At 36.9% G+C, this 15,023-nt stretch overlaps 1 protein-coding gene across 3 annotated transcripts in view; it reads right to left on the bottom strand.

Annotated features, from left to right (window-relative positions):
- The window catches only part of TFEC (transcription factor EC), a 70,379-nt gene extending 55,361 nt beyond the window's left edge, over positions 1-15,018 (bottom strand). The window contains exon 1 of one of the 3 annotated variants that reach the window (XM_058528711.1): positions 14,918-15,018. Coding sequence is in view for 2 of the 3 variants with exons in the window: in XM_058528702.1 (XP_058384685.1) it covers positions 4,173-4,241 (69 nt within the window). In the remaining variant the exon portion in view is untranslated. Of the gene's footprint in view, positions 1-4,172; positions 4,383-14,917 lie in introns of those variants that run through there. The other 2 variants (XM_058528702.1, XM_058528693.1) reach the window with 2 other exon arrangements.
- Positions 15,019-15,023: the final 5 nt, after the last annotated feature.

A 15,023-nucleotide genomic window follows, 5' to 3' on the forward strand; every position in this document is an offset into this window, starting at 1 on the left:
TTAACTAACCTCTTGATGTTATTAAAATGCTCCAGTAGTAGAAGCTATACAGGCAAAAGGTTCTTTCTTATTCCCTTCCTCCCTTCCTTCCTGTCTGTCTTACTTCTTCCTTTCTCAGTATGATCTGAAGAAAATTATAAGTGGGACAAATGAAAATAGAAAACTAGGCAGAAGCCAGCTCATAAAGAGGAATAAATACTACCCTAAGCTTTGTGCTTACAGCCTTGATATGCCATATAAGGCTCTTAGCAGGATAGTAACATGATCAAATAGTATTCAGACATATCCCTCAGGCAATAATATAGAGACTGAATTATTGAAAGTCCAGACTGGGCACAAGGAGAACAATTACGAGTTTTCAATAATATTCCAGGAGAGAGAATAGAGGGCCCAAGCTAAGGCAATAGTATTTGATATTGGAAAGATAGGTCAAATATTACCCATAATATAGAGAAATTAAATGAAAAATATGTACAGGACTTCTGATTGATTCATACATGTAGTGAAGGGGAAGGAAGATTCATATATGATGCATCAGTCTGAAACGGGAAGTAGTGGAGAAGATGGCATTCATCAAAAGAAGGAATAAAAGTGGAGGCAAAAGTTTTGAAGGAAAGATGACAACTTCAGTATTGGACTTAATGAAATCAGAGTGCCTGTGCAACATTCAAGAGGAAGGCCTAACAACCAGATAGATGTGTGGATTTACAGATACAGATTTGGTGGCCAGCTTAGAAGAAGTCATTGAATCAGAGTTTTAGCTAAAATCACACAAGATCAAGAAGTTGAATTAAAAAGACAGAATGCCAAGTAAAGAACTCTGAGGAATATCAACATGTAATAGGCAGGAAAGACTAAAGGAATCTCAAAATGCTATAAGGAAAATCAAGACTGAGTGATACCACAAAGCCAATATAGAATAGAGTTTCAAGAAAAAAGTGGTTAACAAAGTCAAATGCCACAGGGATGAGGGAAGAGAGGAGTAGGAGATATTGCTGGCAGACTGGGAAATAATTGGATCATTGGTGACCCTCAGGAGAATCATCTCAGAGACTTAGAATGGAAGTCAGCCTGCAGGGACTGGAGGGACATTGCAATCGTAAATGAGGAGACCTCAGGGCTCTGCAGTAGGCACTTTCTCCCCTGTCTCCACACTCTCCTGGAGGAGGATCTCATCGGTTCCCATGGCTTTAAATATCACCTACATGCTAATGACTCCCAAATTTGCATTTCTCTTCTAGAACTCTCCATGAGGAAGGATGCTGGAATGCAATGACTTGAGAAGTGAATTGGAGATGCCACAGTACTCTGCACTGGGCACCCGCTCCTCTTTCTCGTCTATGTAGATGATATCATCTATTCCCACAGTTATAAATACCATTTACATACTAATAAAACATAAATCCCAAATTTTCCTTCTTTCTAGGAGGGCCAGCTTTGTATATATTGGATAAACAGATGATAGATAAATATCTCACAAATCTCTCATAATTTAAAACTTACATGCCCAAGCACTCATGATTATCCTTTCTAAACCTGTTTCTTCATTTTCCAGACCCCCAATATATAATCCACCTGTCCATTCTAGCTCGCAAATGTATCTCAAACAGATCTATCTTTCTCTCTACCACCAGAGCTCTAGTTAGTCCAAGCCACCATCTTCCCTCACTGTGAATCCCTTGTTACTGATCTCCCAGCTCCCTCCATGGCTCTCATCAATCGTTCTTCATGCAGCCTTTAGAATGGACTTTTAAAATCATACAATGGATTATCTTCTCTCCTGCTTAAAATCTTTCAGTTGCTTCCCATTTCATCTAGAATAAAATCCAGTTTCCTTATCATGGCCTACAAGTTGCATAGGTGGTCCCCACTTACCTATCCAACTTCATCTCACACCACTCTCCCCTATGCTCACTGAGGTCTAGCCACACTGGACTTTTTTTTTCAGTTATTGCAATAAGCAAAGCATTATTCCCCATACAGCCTGTAGACATGCTTTTTTCTTTGCTTCTTTAAAGGGCTGACTTCTTACCTTTCAGGACTTGGTTATAATGTCTCCTGAACACTGTGTTTAAATAAGTCCTTCTCTAATATTTTCCACTTTTGAAACCTGCATAGTGTTGGCATTTTCTAACTAGTTATTCACATGTCATTATTTGTTTATAAACAGTCTTATTGACTACATTCTAAGCTGCTTTAGGACAGAGAATTTGTCTCTTTCATTTATAATTAGACATCCAGTGCTGTGCACAGCGTCTGGTATATGGTAGGTTCTCAATAAAGATTTTTGAAATAAATAAATGAGTGAATGAGGAAAAAATCAAAAGTAATAATGACTACCGTATATTGAGTGCTTACATGCTAAAAACTATTCAAAGCATTTTACATGTAATAATCTTTTAATCTTCCCAATATTCCTATGGCATAGTAACTATTACTATCCCAATTTCAATGATGAAAACACTGAGGCAAAGAGAAGTTAACTAATATGCCAAAGGAAGAACAGCTAATAGAACCAAGATTTGAACCTAGGAAGTCCGGTTACAGAATTTACACTCTTAATCTGCTTTAAAGGTTTCAGAATGCTTGATAATAAACAGAAAGAGAAATCTTGGGAGACTTTAGTTATTATATATGGCTGGAGGTTTAATACATAGGAATGTTTGTGTGCGTGCGTGTGTGTGTGTGTTTATAAGCAGAGAGACTTCACCTTGTTTACATGCAGAGGGTAACATGTAATTAAGGCGAGACAGTAGATATAAGCAAGAAAGAATGACTAAGTAGGAGACTGAAAAAACAGGTGTTGAGTGGGACCTAAAGCAAGGGACCTAGCTTTGGCAGAAACATTCTCTTTCAATGAAACAGGAGAAAAAAGAAACAATATGCTTTGATAAAGATATTTTAGATTTCTGGGGAGCAAGTTGAAAATTTCTTATTTTTTTATTAAATTTTCTCGGTAAAATTATAGGCAAATTCATCTGCTGAGTGTGGGTGGAGGTGATAAGGTATAAGGTCGGATGAGAGAAGTAAAGTATACAAAATCCACCAAACGGAATGGAAGATAATAGCCTAGAATGAAGCCAGCTGGGTGGAGGGCCCAGCTGAGATTGGAGACCGCTAGGTGAGATGGACACCTGCCTGGAGGCTGAGCTGAGAGGCTGCACTGGTCAAGGATGGTCACTTATAACAGAACAATGGGACAAAAAGTCACTCTAATTATAAGAACTGACTGAAATGAGTGAGGTAAAGGTTGGATGTGGAAGATAGCAAAGGTCAAAAGCTGAGAAAATGGAGTAGCCAATGGGTTAGAAGACTCAATCAGACAAAAGAGAAAGTATAAAGAGTGAGAGAGCAACAGAACTGGAGGGCTGAGAGCTGTGGCCCAGCCTAGGACATTGGATCGTCCTCTGACAGCTCCTGAGCCTGGGAAACAAAGTGCTCTACAACCTACCCCCACCGACTTTTACATTTTCATCTTTCTCTTCAATTGCTCACTAACCCACTGCTTAAGGAGACCACTCAAAATTCCCATAAATATCCACGCTTGTTAACATGATCACTTGTTTGGTAGTGGCAAAAATTCTACCATAAAAGATTTATTGGTAAAGTATACTTGTCTGTCAACCACGCTTCCTCCTCCCAGTGGGAAATTATCTTCAAAAATTGCACTGTCAAACGTGCTTTTAATCCTCTTCCTTACTGTTTGTAGAATATCTTACAATGACAAAGTGGTGGCCATTTTCTTAACTTTAAATATGTTTTCATGAGACTTAACCAATTATTTGCAGAAATAATTTGGTTTCTAAGCATTTCTACCATTTAATAGCTTTCACTATCGGTGTCACAGTTTATGTGAGTCTTCTCTGTCATTGAAATTGAATTTTTTAATATGCAGCCACAAGATTATAGAGCAAGCAGACAACTGGCATGGAATCCAAAGACAGTAATGAATAGAATGAATAAGACTTACAGTGTAATGTATTTTATACAGTATTTTACTATTTATAGAGCACTTTTTTATCCATTGATCCCTTTTATGATCTCTTATTTGATCCCTTATAATTATGATTCCTCATCTGATGCATTTTATTGATAAGCTAACTAAGGCTCAGAGACATTAAGCAAGTTATTAAAGTAGCACCAGAGTTAAAAATCAATCCAAGTCTGCTCACCTCTGTCTTGGCGCTCTCTTCCAAGTCAAAAATTATGTTAATAATCATAATGATAATAATGGCATACATTGCTGATAAGTATAGCAGGTTTGCTTTGGGTCAGGCACAGAGCTTGCAGCTCTACCCGCCTTGTCTCATGTAATCCCCACAGCAAGCCAGTGAGATGAGCAGTCTTGTTCTCTCTGCAGTCCACATGAGAATGGGGAGATTAAGGATAGTTTAAGGAGCTCTGAAGCAAAGCAAGAGTTCAGATCCTCACAAGTCTCACTACTGAGTCTTTGTTCCTCATCAAAAGTGATTATTAAAACAAAGCAGGTTGCCTTTCAAATGAACAAATATTTTAAATGAGAATACCTAGTGCTGAGGAGGGAACAAGGCAACAGGCCCCCACATGAGTTGCTGCCAGGGAGGTAAATTTGTACATTTGCAAAGCTTAAGGAAATAATCTTAAATGTGTAAAAGATTTGAAGCATCAAGATGATCACTGAAACATTATTAATAATTCTATAATGTAGAGAACATATAAAATTTAAATATATACCCCGATGGAATCTCCATAGCGTTCTTCAAACTGTGAGACTTAATTTCCTTCTTTTACTCGGGTCAAAGAGCTTTATTGCTGAAAACACTTAATCATAAAATGACTAGAAAGCATAAACTTTGAAAGCAAAGCTAAAGTGAGCTTCCTTTCTCTCTATTAATCACAAAATCTTTAAAAATAGAATGATACGTCATGTGACTCTAACACAAGATAAACTATGACTATTAAGGAAGCTGTTTTAAGAAAAATGTCATTATTTTAGTTACTACTGACACTCTGGCCCTAACTTCTATCTAATCTTGCCATTGAACGTATTTAATAAAAGTACATAAGATAGCACCTAAGTCTTGAATATTAACAAAACATTTCCATGGGAAAAGTTAGAATTTTAGGAGCACTGAAGAGCAGTATATGAAGGTCTTTCAAACAATAATAGGATATTTCAAATTCTCGATGTCAATGCATCAGGATACTCAACCAATGTAAACCAGACCTTATAAAAATGTGCTTACAGCAGACAATAACCTCATTATGTTCTCCGCATAAAATCCAGCACTAAATTATGAGAATAAATCATTCTTCCCAACCCTATGGTGTTGTTTATGTCTTGGGCAGACATGGGAGCTCATTTCAAAGTAAATATCCTAAAGGAACATAAGCATGGACATATAAAGGAGCTTGCTTTTAAAAAGTAGCTCAAATAATAATGTCAACCAGATTCTCTTGCCTCTCATCAACAGCTTTGTTTGGTGTTTTGATTTTTTTTCTTTCTCTCATAAATTCTTCTTCTTAGAAGGACTACTGTTAGCGGCAAGGTCGACTGTGCCTTACTACAAGTCACTAATGACTGAATGGGTAACCTGATATCTGAGAAGTCATTTGCTGTCATACATCTATCATCAACCCTTCAGAAGGGTAAGAAAATATGATGCGTTATTAGGACTTGGCCAAGTTAGGGTAGAGTTTCAATCTTATTGAACTCTATATGTGCACAGGAAAAATGTGATTATTTTGTAGCCTATAAATATATTGTCAGCCCTAGGAGGCGACAAGTCATCTCACTCTAGAAAGTCAAATGCTGCAATGTGTCACTTTCAAACTTCTCTCACTGGTCCCAGGAAAATAGATACAGATTTCAAATAAAGTTATTTAAAGTAGATTCTGGTATACAGACACCCACGTCCTCCAAACTTAAATTTTCCAGTATGACTGTCTCCAGTCAATCTGACCACTTCGAGCTGACAGGCAAGCCAGTCAAATAAGTGGGCCAAAAATCTGTCAAAATGGTTTGCTTAACTTTTTGACTGACTCGAGCAGTCAAGTTAATCAAAACAGTCAAACCAGGTTTCCCATGTATACACAGTCTTAGCTCTTCCTGTGTTAGTAGATGTGCCCTGTTTAGATATTTGAAAGGAGTTTTATTAAGTTACATTGTTTAAGGGAAACAAGTCAAAAAAGTTGCGAGCAACTAGTTTGACCGTTAGGGCTCTCTTCAGAGTTGGTGCTCAGCTTCGGCACTGTGGAGAAATGGCTCATTGGACCTGTCTGTGAGCTACAGAAGGGAGGCAAGGGGGAGGGGCAGGCAAGAGAAAAGCACCATGGGAGCAGGAAAGACCCACATGCTCAGCTCCTAACATTTCTTGGTCAGAGGACACAGACACATGTTCTCATCAGGGAATGGACTAGCTGTACTTTTTGAGATTAAATAAAAACACTTAGAAAGAACCCAATGTAGGGCTTGATGACATAGATGTCACTGTTGACCATGGTTTTCTACTCTTAGTGTGAATAGCCATTTTTGTCAGATGAAAGACAAGCTTTAAGAATCCCCTTAGTTCATTTAAAAATGGAGGTGAGAGTGATTTAATTTCTCAGCTTGCACAAATGACAACCTCGAATTGCAGCCTGATGTTTCAAAGGCATTGTTAGAGCAGCAGCTAGGATCGAAGGGTTTGGAACCAGCCCACCTGGCTTCAAACTCAGGCTCCTCACTGATCAGCTGTGTGCTCTGGGCCAAATATTTCTCTCCCCGTATAGAAAAACTCTTATCCGTACAATGAGTGCAATAACACTACTCAATTTGCAGGATTGTTCTGATTATGAAATGAATTAATGTGAGCAAAGCACTTTCAATAGCATGGGGTAAGGAGGACTCGCTGTGGAGAAGCATCAGACTAGGAGAAGGTGGTCCAGCTCAAGTTCCCCCTAACTGTGAGAGCATCTTGTTCAAATAAACGATTTTTTATAAGGTACTGGACTTTTATACCAGCATCTTATGTTTGTTTTAGCTCATGCCCCAATTTTATCACTTAATATCTTTACAATTTCTAATAACAATGCTAATAAGCATGTGGCTAATGTTTCTAGGTCCCCATTCTGTGCAGGCATTGAGCCAGGAGCTTTGCCCTCACTTTCTCATTTAATAACCATGAAATCCAATGAGGGATGTCAGGTTTACACATGAAGAAATTAAGTTTCAATCAAATTACATGACCTGTCTGGGATCAAACAGCTGGTTATGACAGAGCTGGTTTTAAAACCTAACCATCTTGCTTTAAAACCTATGCTCATTCTAATACACCATGTTTCTAGGAGCCTATAATGTAATAAACATCTAATAAATAATAACTTATATTTCTGGTTCTTCTAGCAAAGAAGGGTAGTTGATATTGTGGGAGATCAAGATTTGGCCACCCTAAAATATATCTCTTCACCTTGATCATTTTCTCTGACGGACATTTGACCTCCCCCACTACCTGCCTAAAGAATTTGACATAGTAACTCCTTCCTGGAACAGATTTTCTATCTGATGGCTGTAATATAATGTAAAATAGATGTTACAATAGAAAAGGCACCAACAAGCCCATCTTACTGGAAATTCTGTCTCTCTGGCCACATTCTCTGGATGGCCCTGCCAAGGAGTTGCCAGACAAACATTTACATTTATAAGGGAAATCTCCATTTGTAAAGGTATCTCCCTCGCTGTATTGGGAAGAGGGGGGATGACCTCATTTCTAGAAACTTATCAATGTGGAAAGTGAGGCCTTAAATCTGCATAATAACCTTACTCTTGTTTACTGTGCTTTAGTGGTAATCTCCTGTAACTGACTCCCCCCACCCCCAACATCCTCCTTTGCCATTGGCTGAACATGGTATTTAAGATGAGAATTTCTGCTATTGTGTTGAGAAACGCAGTGTCCTTGCTTTCTCCCATGTATACATGTTATTAAACTTGGTATTATTTTCTCCTGCTAACCTGTCTTGTTAATTATTTGGCCAGCCAGAAGAACCTTAAGGGAAGGGGCAGAGGGGGATTCTCCCTCTTCCCCCACAATATTGCAGGTTTGGGAGTTCCTAAACAGAAACATTTGTTTATTGGGCCTCTGAAGGTATTACAAGCAAATCAGAGGAGCTAGAATGATCGAACACTGACCTGTCATATCCAGAGGACCATGTTCTTTCCACTTTCTACATTGCCATTTTAGATTCCAAAAAAATAAAACAAAATGTCTGGAAGATAAAACTGACATATTCCAAAGGATTTAAAGCTGGAAAGGATTTCAAAGACTGGTTAATTAAGCAAATACAAGGTAGAATGTCTCGTTAATTGAAGATGGCTCAAGCATCAATTAATAGCCTGAAAACTAAGCAATTCTTGTGACGTCAAGATGTTGTTTCATGCTATTTTCTTGGGTGATTTTTCTGTCATTGATAGAGGTAGTAATCTCAGACAATAAAGTGCAAAAAGCCTAAAGGCTCTGAAGGAACATGAATGAATGATACCTCTGGGAAGAGCCCAAGCTTCTAGCTAAAACTCAACATAGGAGGCTGTAATCCAACACACAGGATTAACATCTCAGGAGACTTGCCCTAGGTCAGTTCATCTCTCTGTGATGCCTTATCCTCTAGATGGAAATAAAAACAGTGAACTCTCTTAAATGTGCCCTATAGTCTGATTAAAGATTGAAAAGGTCTCTAAAAATCCACAGCACTCCCAGGGAAAAATGCTAAATATCATTATCATTATTACACCAAACGCCATAATTTGGTCTCCTCAGATTCCCTTTTTATGTAGATTCCATCAAACTCTGACTTTTGACTTTTTGCCTCTCTGACCAAATCTCCAATGACAAAGCAAAGGGAAATGTTGAGGCAATTAGTGGGAAATGGAAGCAATTAATTCTCTTTTTTAGTGGAGACCTGGCCTCTGTGAACCAGTTTAACCAAAAATAATCAATGACCTTTCTGTGACCAAACTGACGCAAATCTACTTGATATTTGTCACTGGTTATCCATCTACTGCTTCAACATTAATGAGTCTCTTCACTTTGCCCCTTTCTTTTATGAAATAGAGCCATCTATTCTGGTCCCTTGTTACCTCTGCAACTGCTATTTTTGCAAATCTAATACAGTCAAAGACCTCGTTATCCGTGTGTAAGCCTAGGAACCATTTTTAGCATAGCCGTGGCTTCTAATTTCCCCCAACCCTTCTCGCTTGAACTATTTCCCCTTCTCTGCTATAAAGATGGAATCTTGTTCAAAATGAATGAAATAGAACATAGATAAAGTTTATATTTAAAATTTAAAAAGATTGTATAATTTACCTAGGTCTAACCACCATACAGACCTAGGTCAAGTCCCTGCCCCATCACTTACTCACTGGTCACCTTGGGAAAGGTACTTATCCTTCAGAAACCTCACTTTTCTCTTCTGAACAATAGAGATAGCAGCACTTGCTTCAAGAGCATTGTCAGGCTCAAACAAAGAGATACATGTAAAGCCTTTAGTCCATGATGAGAGCCCAATCACTGTTAGCTATTATCAACTGTTGAAGAGAAAAGATTTCCTGTAATATAGCTGATTTTGATACTCACTAAAACTCTTCTAAGATGATGGCTACTCAAGCAGAAGTGGTTAACATTCACTCTCTCTCTTTTATCCCCCAGTAGAAGACTTAATATTTTGGCTTATGCATTTATTTTATAAATTCTTTCCTTCTCCTAGCATATTCTGGAATATCTTTGCTTGCTATTTTGCTATTATTGTTGTTTGTTTTGTCTTTGGACAAACACAGCTTAAGCAACTGGTCAAAAGTTTTGTCACACATTTTACTAGGTGTGTTCAGTGGGGCTGAATCTAGTGAATTTAGATACTACTTAGTACAACCAGTGTTTCATGTTGAAACAAGTAGAAATGAGAATGAATTGGCAAATACATATTTAGAAAATATGGAAAAGTAGAGGTGATCTGTAAGGAAAAGGCAAACTAAAGTTTACTTCAAATTGTGCAGAGTTACTTCATTCTCTACTGTCCTGATGCAGAGTCCTCTAAGGCTGTTTTCATAGAAGAGGACATATGAGCTAGTTGCCCATGGTTATTTTTCGTGCTCTGAAAATCTGTCAGACATGTGAGATCAAGGATCCCATAAGGAGAAGCAGAGAGGTCCTCGCTTTGGGCTGTGACCTGGATTTCCAATCTTAGAGCTCCTATATCCCATCTAACTTTGATATCCCAGGAGTAAATTCAGAACTACTCTTCAGGCACAGGAAACCTAAACTTGAACACCACCAGACCCCTCGTCCTTCACACTCCACACTAGATATTAATTCAACTTAAAATATTCAGCAAACACACACACACACACACATACACACACACACACACACAGACTTATTCAAAGTCACATGGCAAGTCAGTAGCAAGCTAAAAATGCTGAACTTCTGACTTCCTATTTCACGGTGTTGATCTATCAGCACTAAACTAAGCAACCACAAGGAAATCACTGAATCACTTGCAAATATTTGCTTTGCCCACTGGTTTGGGAGCTAATCCATGCTCAGTTTAAGTGGTTATTTCTACAGTGGAAAATGATGCAGTCCACTAACTTTGATTTTCTTATGAAGTAGGTTCTATCATATTTTTAGCAAAGCACTTGCCTTCTGTTCTTGCCAGAGGTGCAACCACTTTGCAAAGTATTACTCAGAGACACTTACTCGTCCTTGCTGTCTTAAAGCAGATACAGACGCACACTATACACAAAATCTAAAACTGATGACGCGAGTCTTTCACCCCTCCAATCTATGTTCCAAATGGCCAAGAGATAGCCTGCTAAAACACAATCAGATCAAGCTACTCCTTTTGTTAAAATCCTACAACCCTTAAAAGCATAGCTCTTATGGTCTGCCCCTGCCTTAACTCTCCAGCCCTACTTTACGTTATTCCCCACAATGATCCCAAGTTCTAATCAAAGACCCCTGAACGTGCCATGCTTTTCACAACTCTGCACAAGCTAGTCTTTTAGTCCAATGCCTTTCTCCTACCCTTTGCCTGCCTAGAGAATAGCTAATTATTTTTCAAAATATACTTCAACCGTCATCTCTTTGAACCCTTCCCAAAGCCCCAGACTCATAGAGAATTCATATATACTTTTTTTTATAACACTTGTCAGTGCAATTAATTGTTGAATGCCTTAACTGCTCATTGACAGGTACCATATCTTATGCATCGTAGCATTCTTGAAACCTAGTATAGCACGTGGTACATTCTTCCACTTATACACCTTCAGCTTAACCAAACTTACATGGTTATTACTAAGTTACTGATCAAGGCAAAATCACACATTCTCTACCTTCTCCAGAGAATAATGTCACCGGTCATCTCACTGAGCAGACTCATCCCTTGGTTTGTTCCTACTCTAAGGGTGGATATGCTCAGAGTTTCCCAAACACTGTATCCCCACATGTCCACAATAAGTGTTCAAAAGGCTAATAAGAAAAAATGATTGTTTGCAATAAAAACAATAGCTATTTTACAATTTGACAGCAGAGAGAAAGTAAAGAAGGTTGAATATGCTTACAGGAAAAATCTTTAATGGTAGGTATAATTCTGATGGAAAGAGCAAATCATCCATCATGTGAAAAGTGCCTTGCATTTGTGAAGGACAATCATAAGCTATAGAAGAGGAAAAGTGATTGACTACATGGAGAGAAAGAAACATTTGAGAGTATGATTAAAGCATCAGATGCCTCTTAGCCTAAAACTGATTAAGGAGAAGACTAAAAGTTTACCAGAACTTGAAGTCTGATGGTAAAAACCAAAAAGTCTGATGCTGCTGACAAAATTTCTGTTGCAGACCTCAGGTGGTTCAGTAGATTCAAATCCATTTGAATTTGCACAGGATCAAAAGAAGCAGAGAGTGTGAACATCTTAGCTGCTGAGAAATTCCCTACAGACACTACGGGAGGTTATTACCTGTCTAAAGACAAACTTTCATTGTGGTAGATACTGGTCTAGACTTTCGGGGAATGGGGAAAGATGCTTGATAGAATAAATTTGGGCAAACGGAGGGAAAAAGGATACAGTGAAATATCTGACTGAACAGATAGAAAGTCCTGGCTCAAATTCTTATTTGGATGGAAATACGTCTAAGGAAGCTGAATATTTTTCAGAACTTAGTTTGTTCATGTGCATATGAACTTCTGTACTGGAAACATTCACAAAATAAGAAATAAAGGAAAAAAAAAACAAAAGGAAGGATAGAAGGATTCTATGGCCCAGTGGGAGAAGCTAGAAAGTGAGTCACAGTCTGTTCCAGTACACATGCTGGGAGGGAGTATTTCAGGGAAGTCAAGAGAAGATTTGAAAATACTCTTCCATGGTAACTCTTAGGAATCAACATAAGGGGGCATGGGAATCCTTATTAAAACTCAATCCTATTTCCTAGACTCATTTCCTTCAATTGTCTTTTTTGGTTCTATTTTCAAATTCTCACCTATTCTTTCAAACCTGAAGAGATAAAAAGAAAAACAGCAACCTAATGAGTCTTTAAGATCTTTAGGCTCAACCTTCCACCATATCTTGAGAGCAATTACAAAATCAGGAACAAGGTCTTTCTCTCCTTGACCCATCTACTCTTAAAACTAGTCACCTGAGGAAATTCTACAACCTTCCTTACTATTTCACTTTTCAATAATACAGATTCCCCTAATTATCCTAACGTTTAACATAAACTACCTGCGATACATTCTCATATCATTCTTCCGTTTTGTTGATGAGTAAGTAGCCAAGACTTTCCATGCTCCAATAAATACAATTTAACGGAATCACAAAATTATCTATCAACCAAGCTCTTATAGGCAAAGTACTGTCCGCCAAATTTTGGTATATCTCCAAACATCTGCACCCCAACCTGCAGATTCCTTAACTGGCTGGTAATTCACAACTCTATAAAATAAGAAATATTTTATTACATTAGTTTTTGCCACTCATTTTTCCTGCAAGACTGTTAAGCTCTCCCTTCATAGGTTATATTTTTGAAGATATGTGATTTTTACCGCTTTCCTTGTATGTCCTCTGCACTATCCTCACAGACCCTTCTTCCTGATCTTAGTCAACATAATCTGTAAAACCAGAGTAGGAACTACATTTGGCACTATACATTTGTTTTATTTTGCCAAATAGTATAAAATTTGCGACCTGGTATTTGTAAAATCACCTTTCTGGATCTTCTATCACTCCAGCGCTTAATCCAATATTTTTTAGTATAAGAGTTATAGTTACCTCCATGAAGAATCTGGCATGTCTAGCTGATTTCAGATCATTTTATTTGTACATTGATTTATAAAAAAATAAATGCATTTCCACATGTATGTTTATTATTTTATCAATGTCCATCATTATTCCCTTTTAATCGTATTTCATTAGTTTATTTGAAAACACTGTGTAAGACTATTTCATTTCTTTCAATTTCTCCTTTCTTTATTTCTCCTTTCTGACTATTCAAACCATTGTTTTCAAAATTATTTTCCACTTCCACTGTGTTAATTACCACAATTTCTGAAAATTTCACTTACGCCAAAAATTTACACCATATGAATGCTTCATAATTACTTTGGCTATCCAGAACTTATAACAAACCCTTGTGCCACAGTTGTTAAAATTAAGCTGACTTTTAAGAAACGTTTCTCAGCTTGTTTCAGTTTTGACATCAGCTCCAAGTTTCAGTTCAACAAAATATACTCATGAATTGAACTATTCTACTGCTTTGTAATGAAATGAAAACTTAAAAAACAGTAATACTAAAAATCAAAGAAATAGACAACATGAAAATTATATATATTCCATTTGTTTTATAGCTAAAAAATATTTTTTATTGTCAAAATGGACATCACAAAGTTTGGCCTATTTAAGGTAGCTTCCACCAAAAATGTAAAAGACGTAGTATTAATTCAAAAGCTACTTGAAAGTGTAAAGCTATGCTCAGATTCATCTAAAATAGAAGTGAAGCAGAATTGTCTGAAGAATCTTGATAATGAACTCCACATTCTGTTTCACTTTGCTTTGTTGACACAGTTTCTAACAGGGAAGAATTGTGAAGATTATTTTAAAGTCTCAACATTAAATGAAGTTTCTAGTAAATAAGTTACTAATAAGCTACCCAAAATTAATTAAAGATTACCTCAGGTTTATTTTTTCTCAAAATGTCTATTCCCAATGAAATAGTTTAAGACAATATTGAAAGTATGTGATTATAATTCCTATAGATAAATATATAGAAAATATATGTGTATATATACAGATATATAGTCCTCAAGTCCCTACTATGACTCCACTAATTATTACAATTGAAAACTATTACCATAAAAAGTTATTGCTTTGGGATACTTGACATCTCCTACACAAACTTCAAATCCAAATCTTTATGAAAAAACAGAATAATTTTTAACCCTGGAAAAATAACATACGCTAAAGTACTATCTAGTGTTATTTCTGCTATGAACAGTATTCATATTTTCTTACCTTTAAAAGCCAATAAAATATATATTGCTAAAATGTAAACGGTAATTAACATTTACTCATAAAATAATATATAAGATGCAATAAAATATTAAATCATGTTCCAATTTAGTAAATATCCAAGAATATTAAACTGCAAGAAAGAAATTGCTTTGGTTATCGTGAACTAAAACGGTGATTTCTACATCTTGATTAAAATAAGACACTAATAGAGTTTCAGATATATTTTACCCAAATTACAGCAAATCACAGCTTGACTGCTCTAATATCATGATACCTAGTGATCATGCAAGATGAAACCATAATTATAAGCAAGCTGCACATATCAAAGTAAAATAGGTATTGATTAGACTTATCTTCATAGTTTGTTTAAAGTACAGAAAATTAACCTGTCAGTTTAGGTACCTACCAGCAATGATTGGATTCTATCAGTATTATCACTTCTACAAACAGCACCAAATTATAATCCCTCTGCCCATAACATAAGCACAACGCCAAAAGAGGCGACCAAAGTC

The sequence above is a fragment of the Diceros bicornis genome, chromosome 3 (assembly GCF_020826845.1).
Source record: "Diceros bicornis minor isolate mBicDic1 chromosome 3, mDicBic1.mat.cur, whole genome shotgun sequence".
NCBI lineage: Eukaryota > Metazoa > Chordata > Mammalia > Perissodactyla > Rhinocerotidae > Diceros > Diceros bicornis.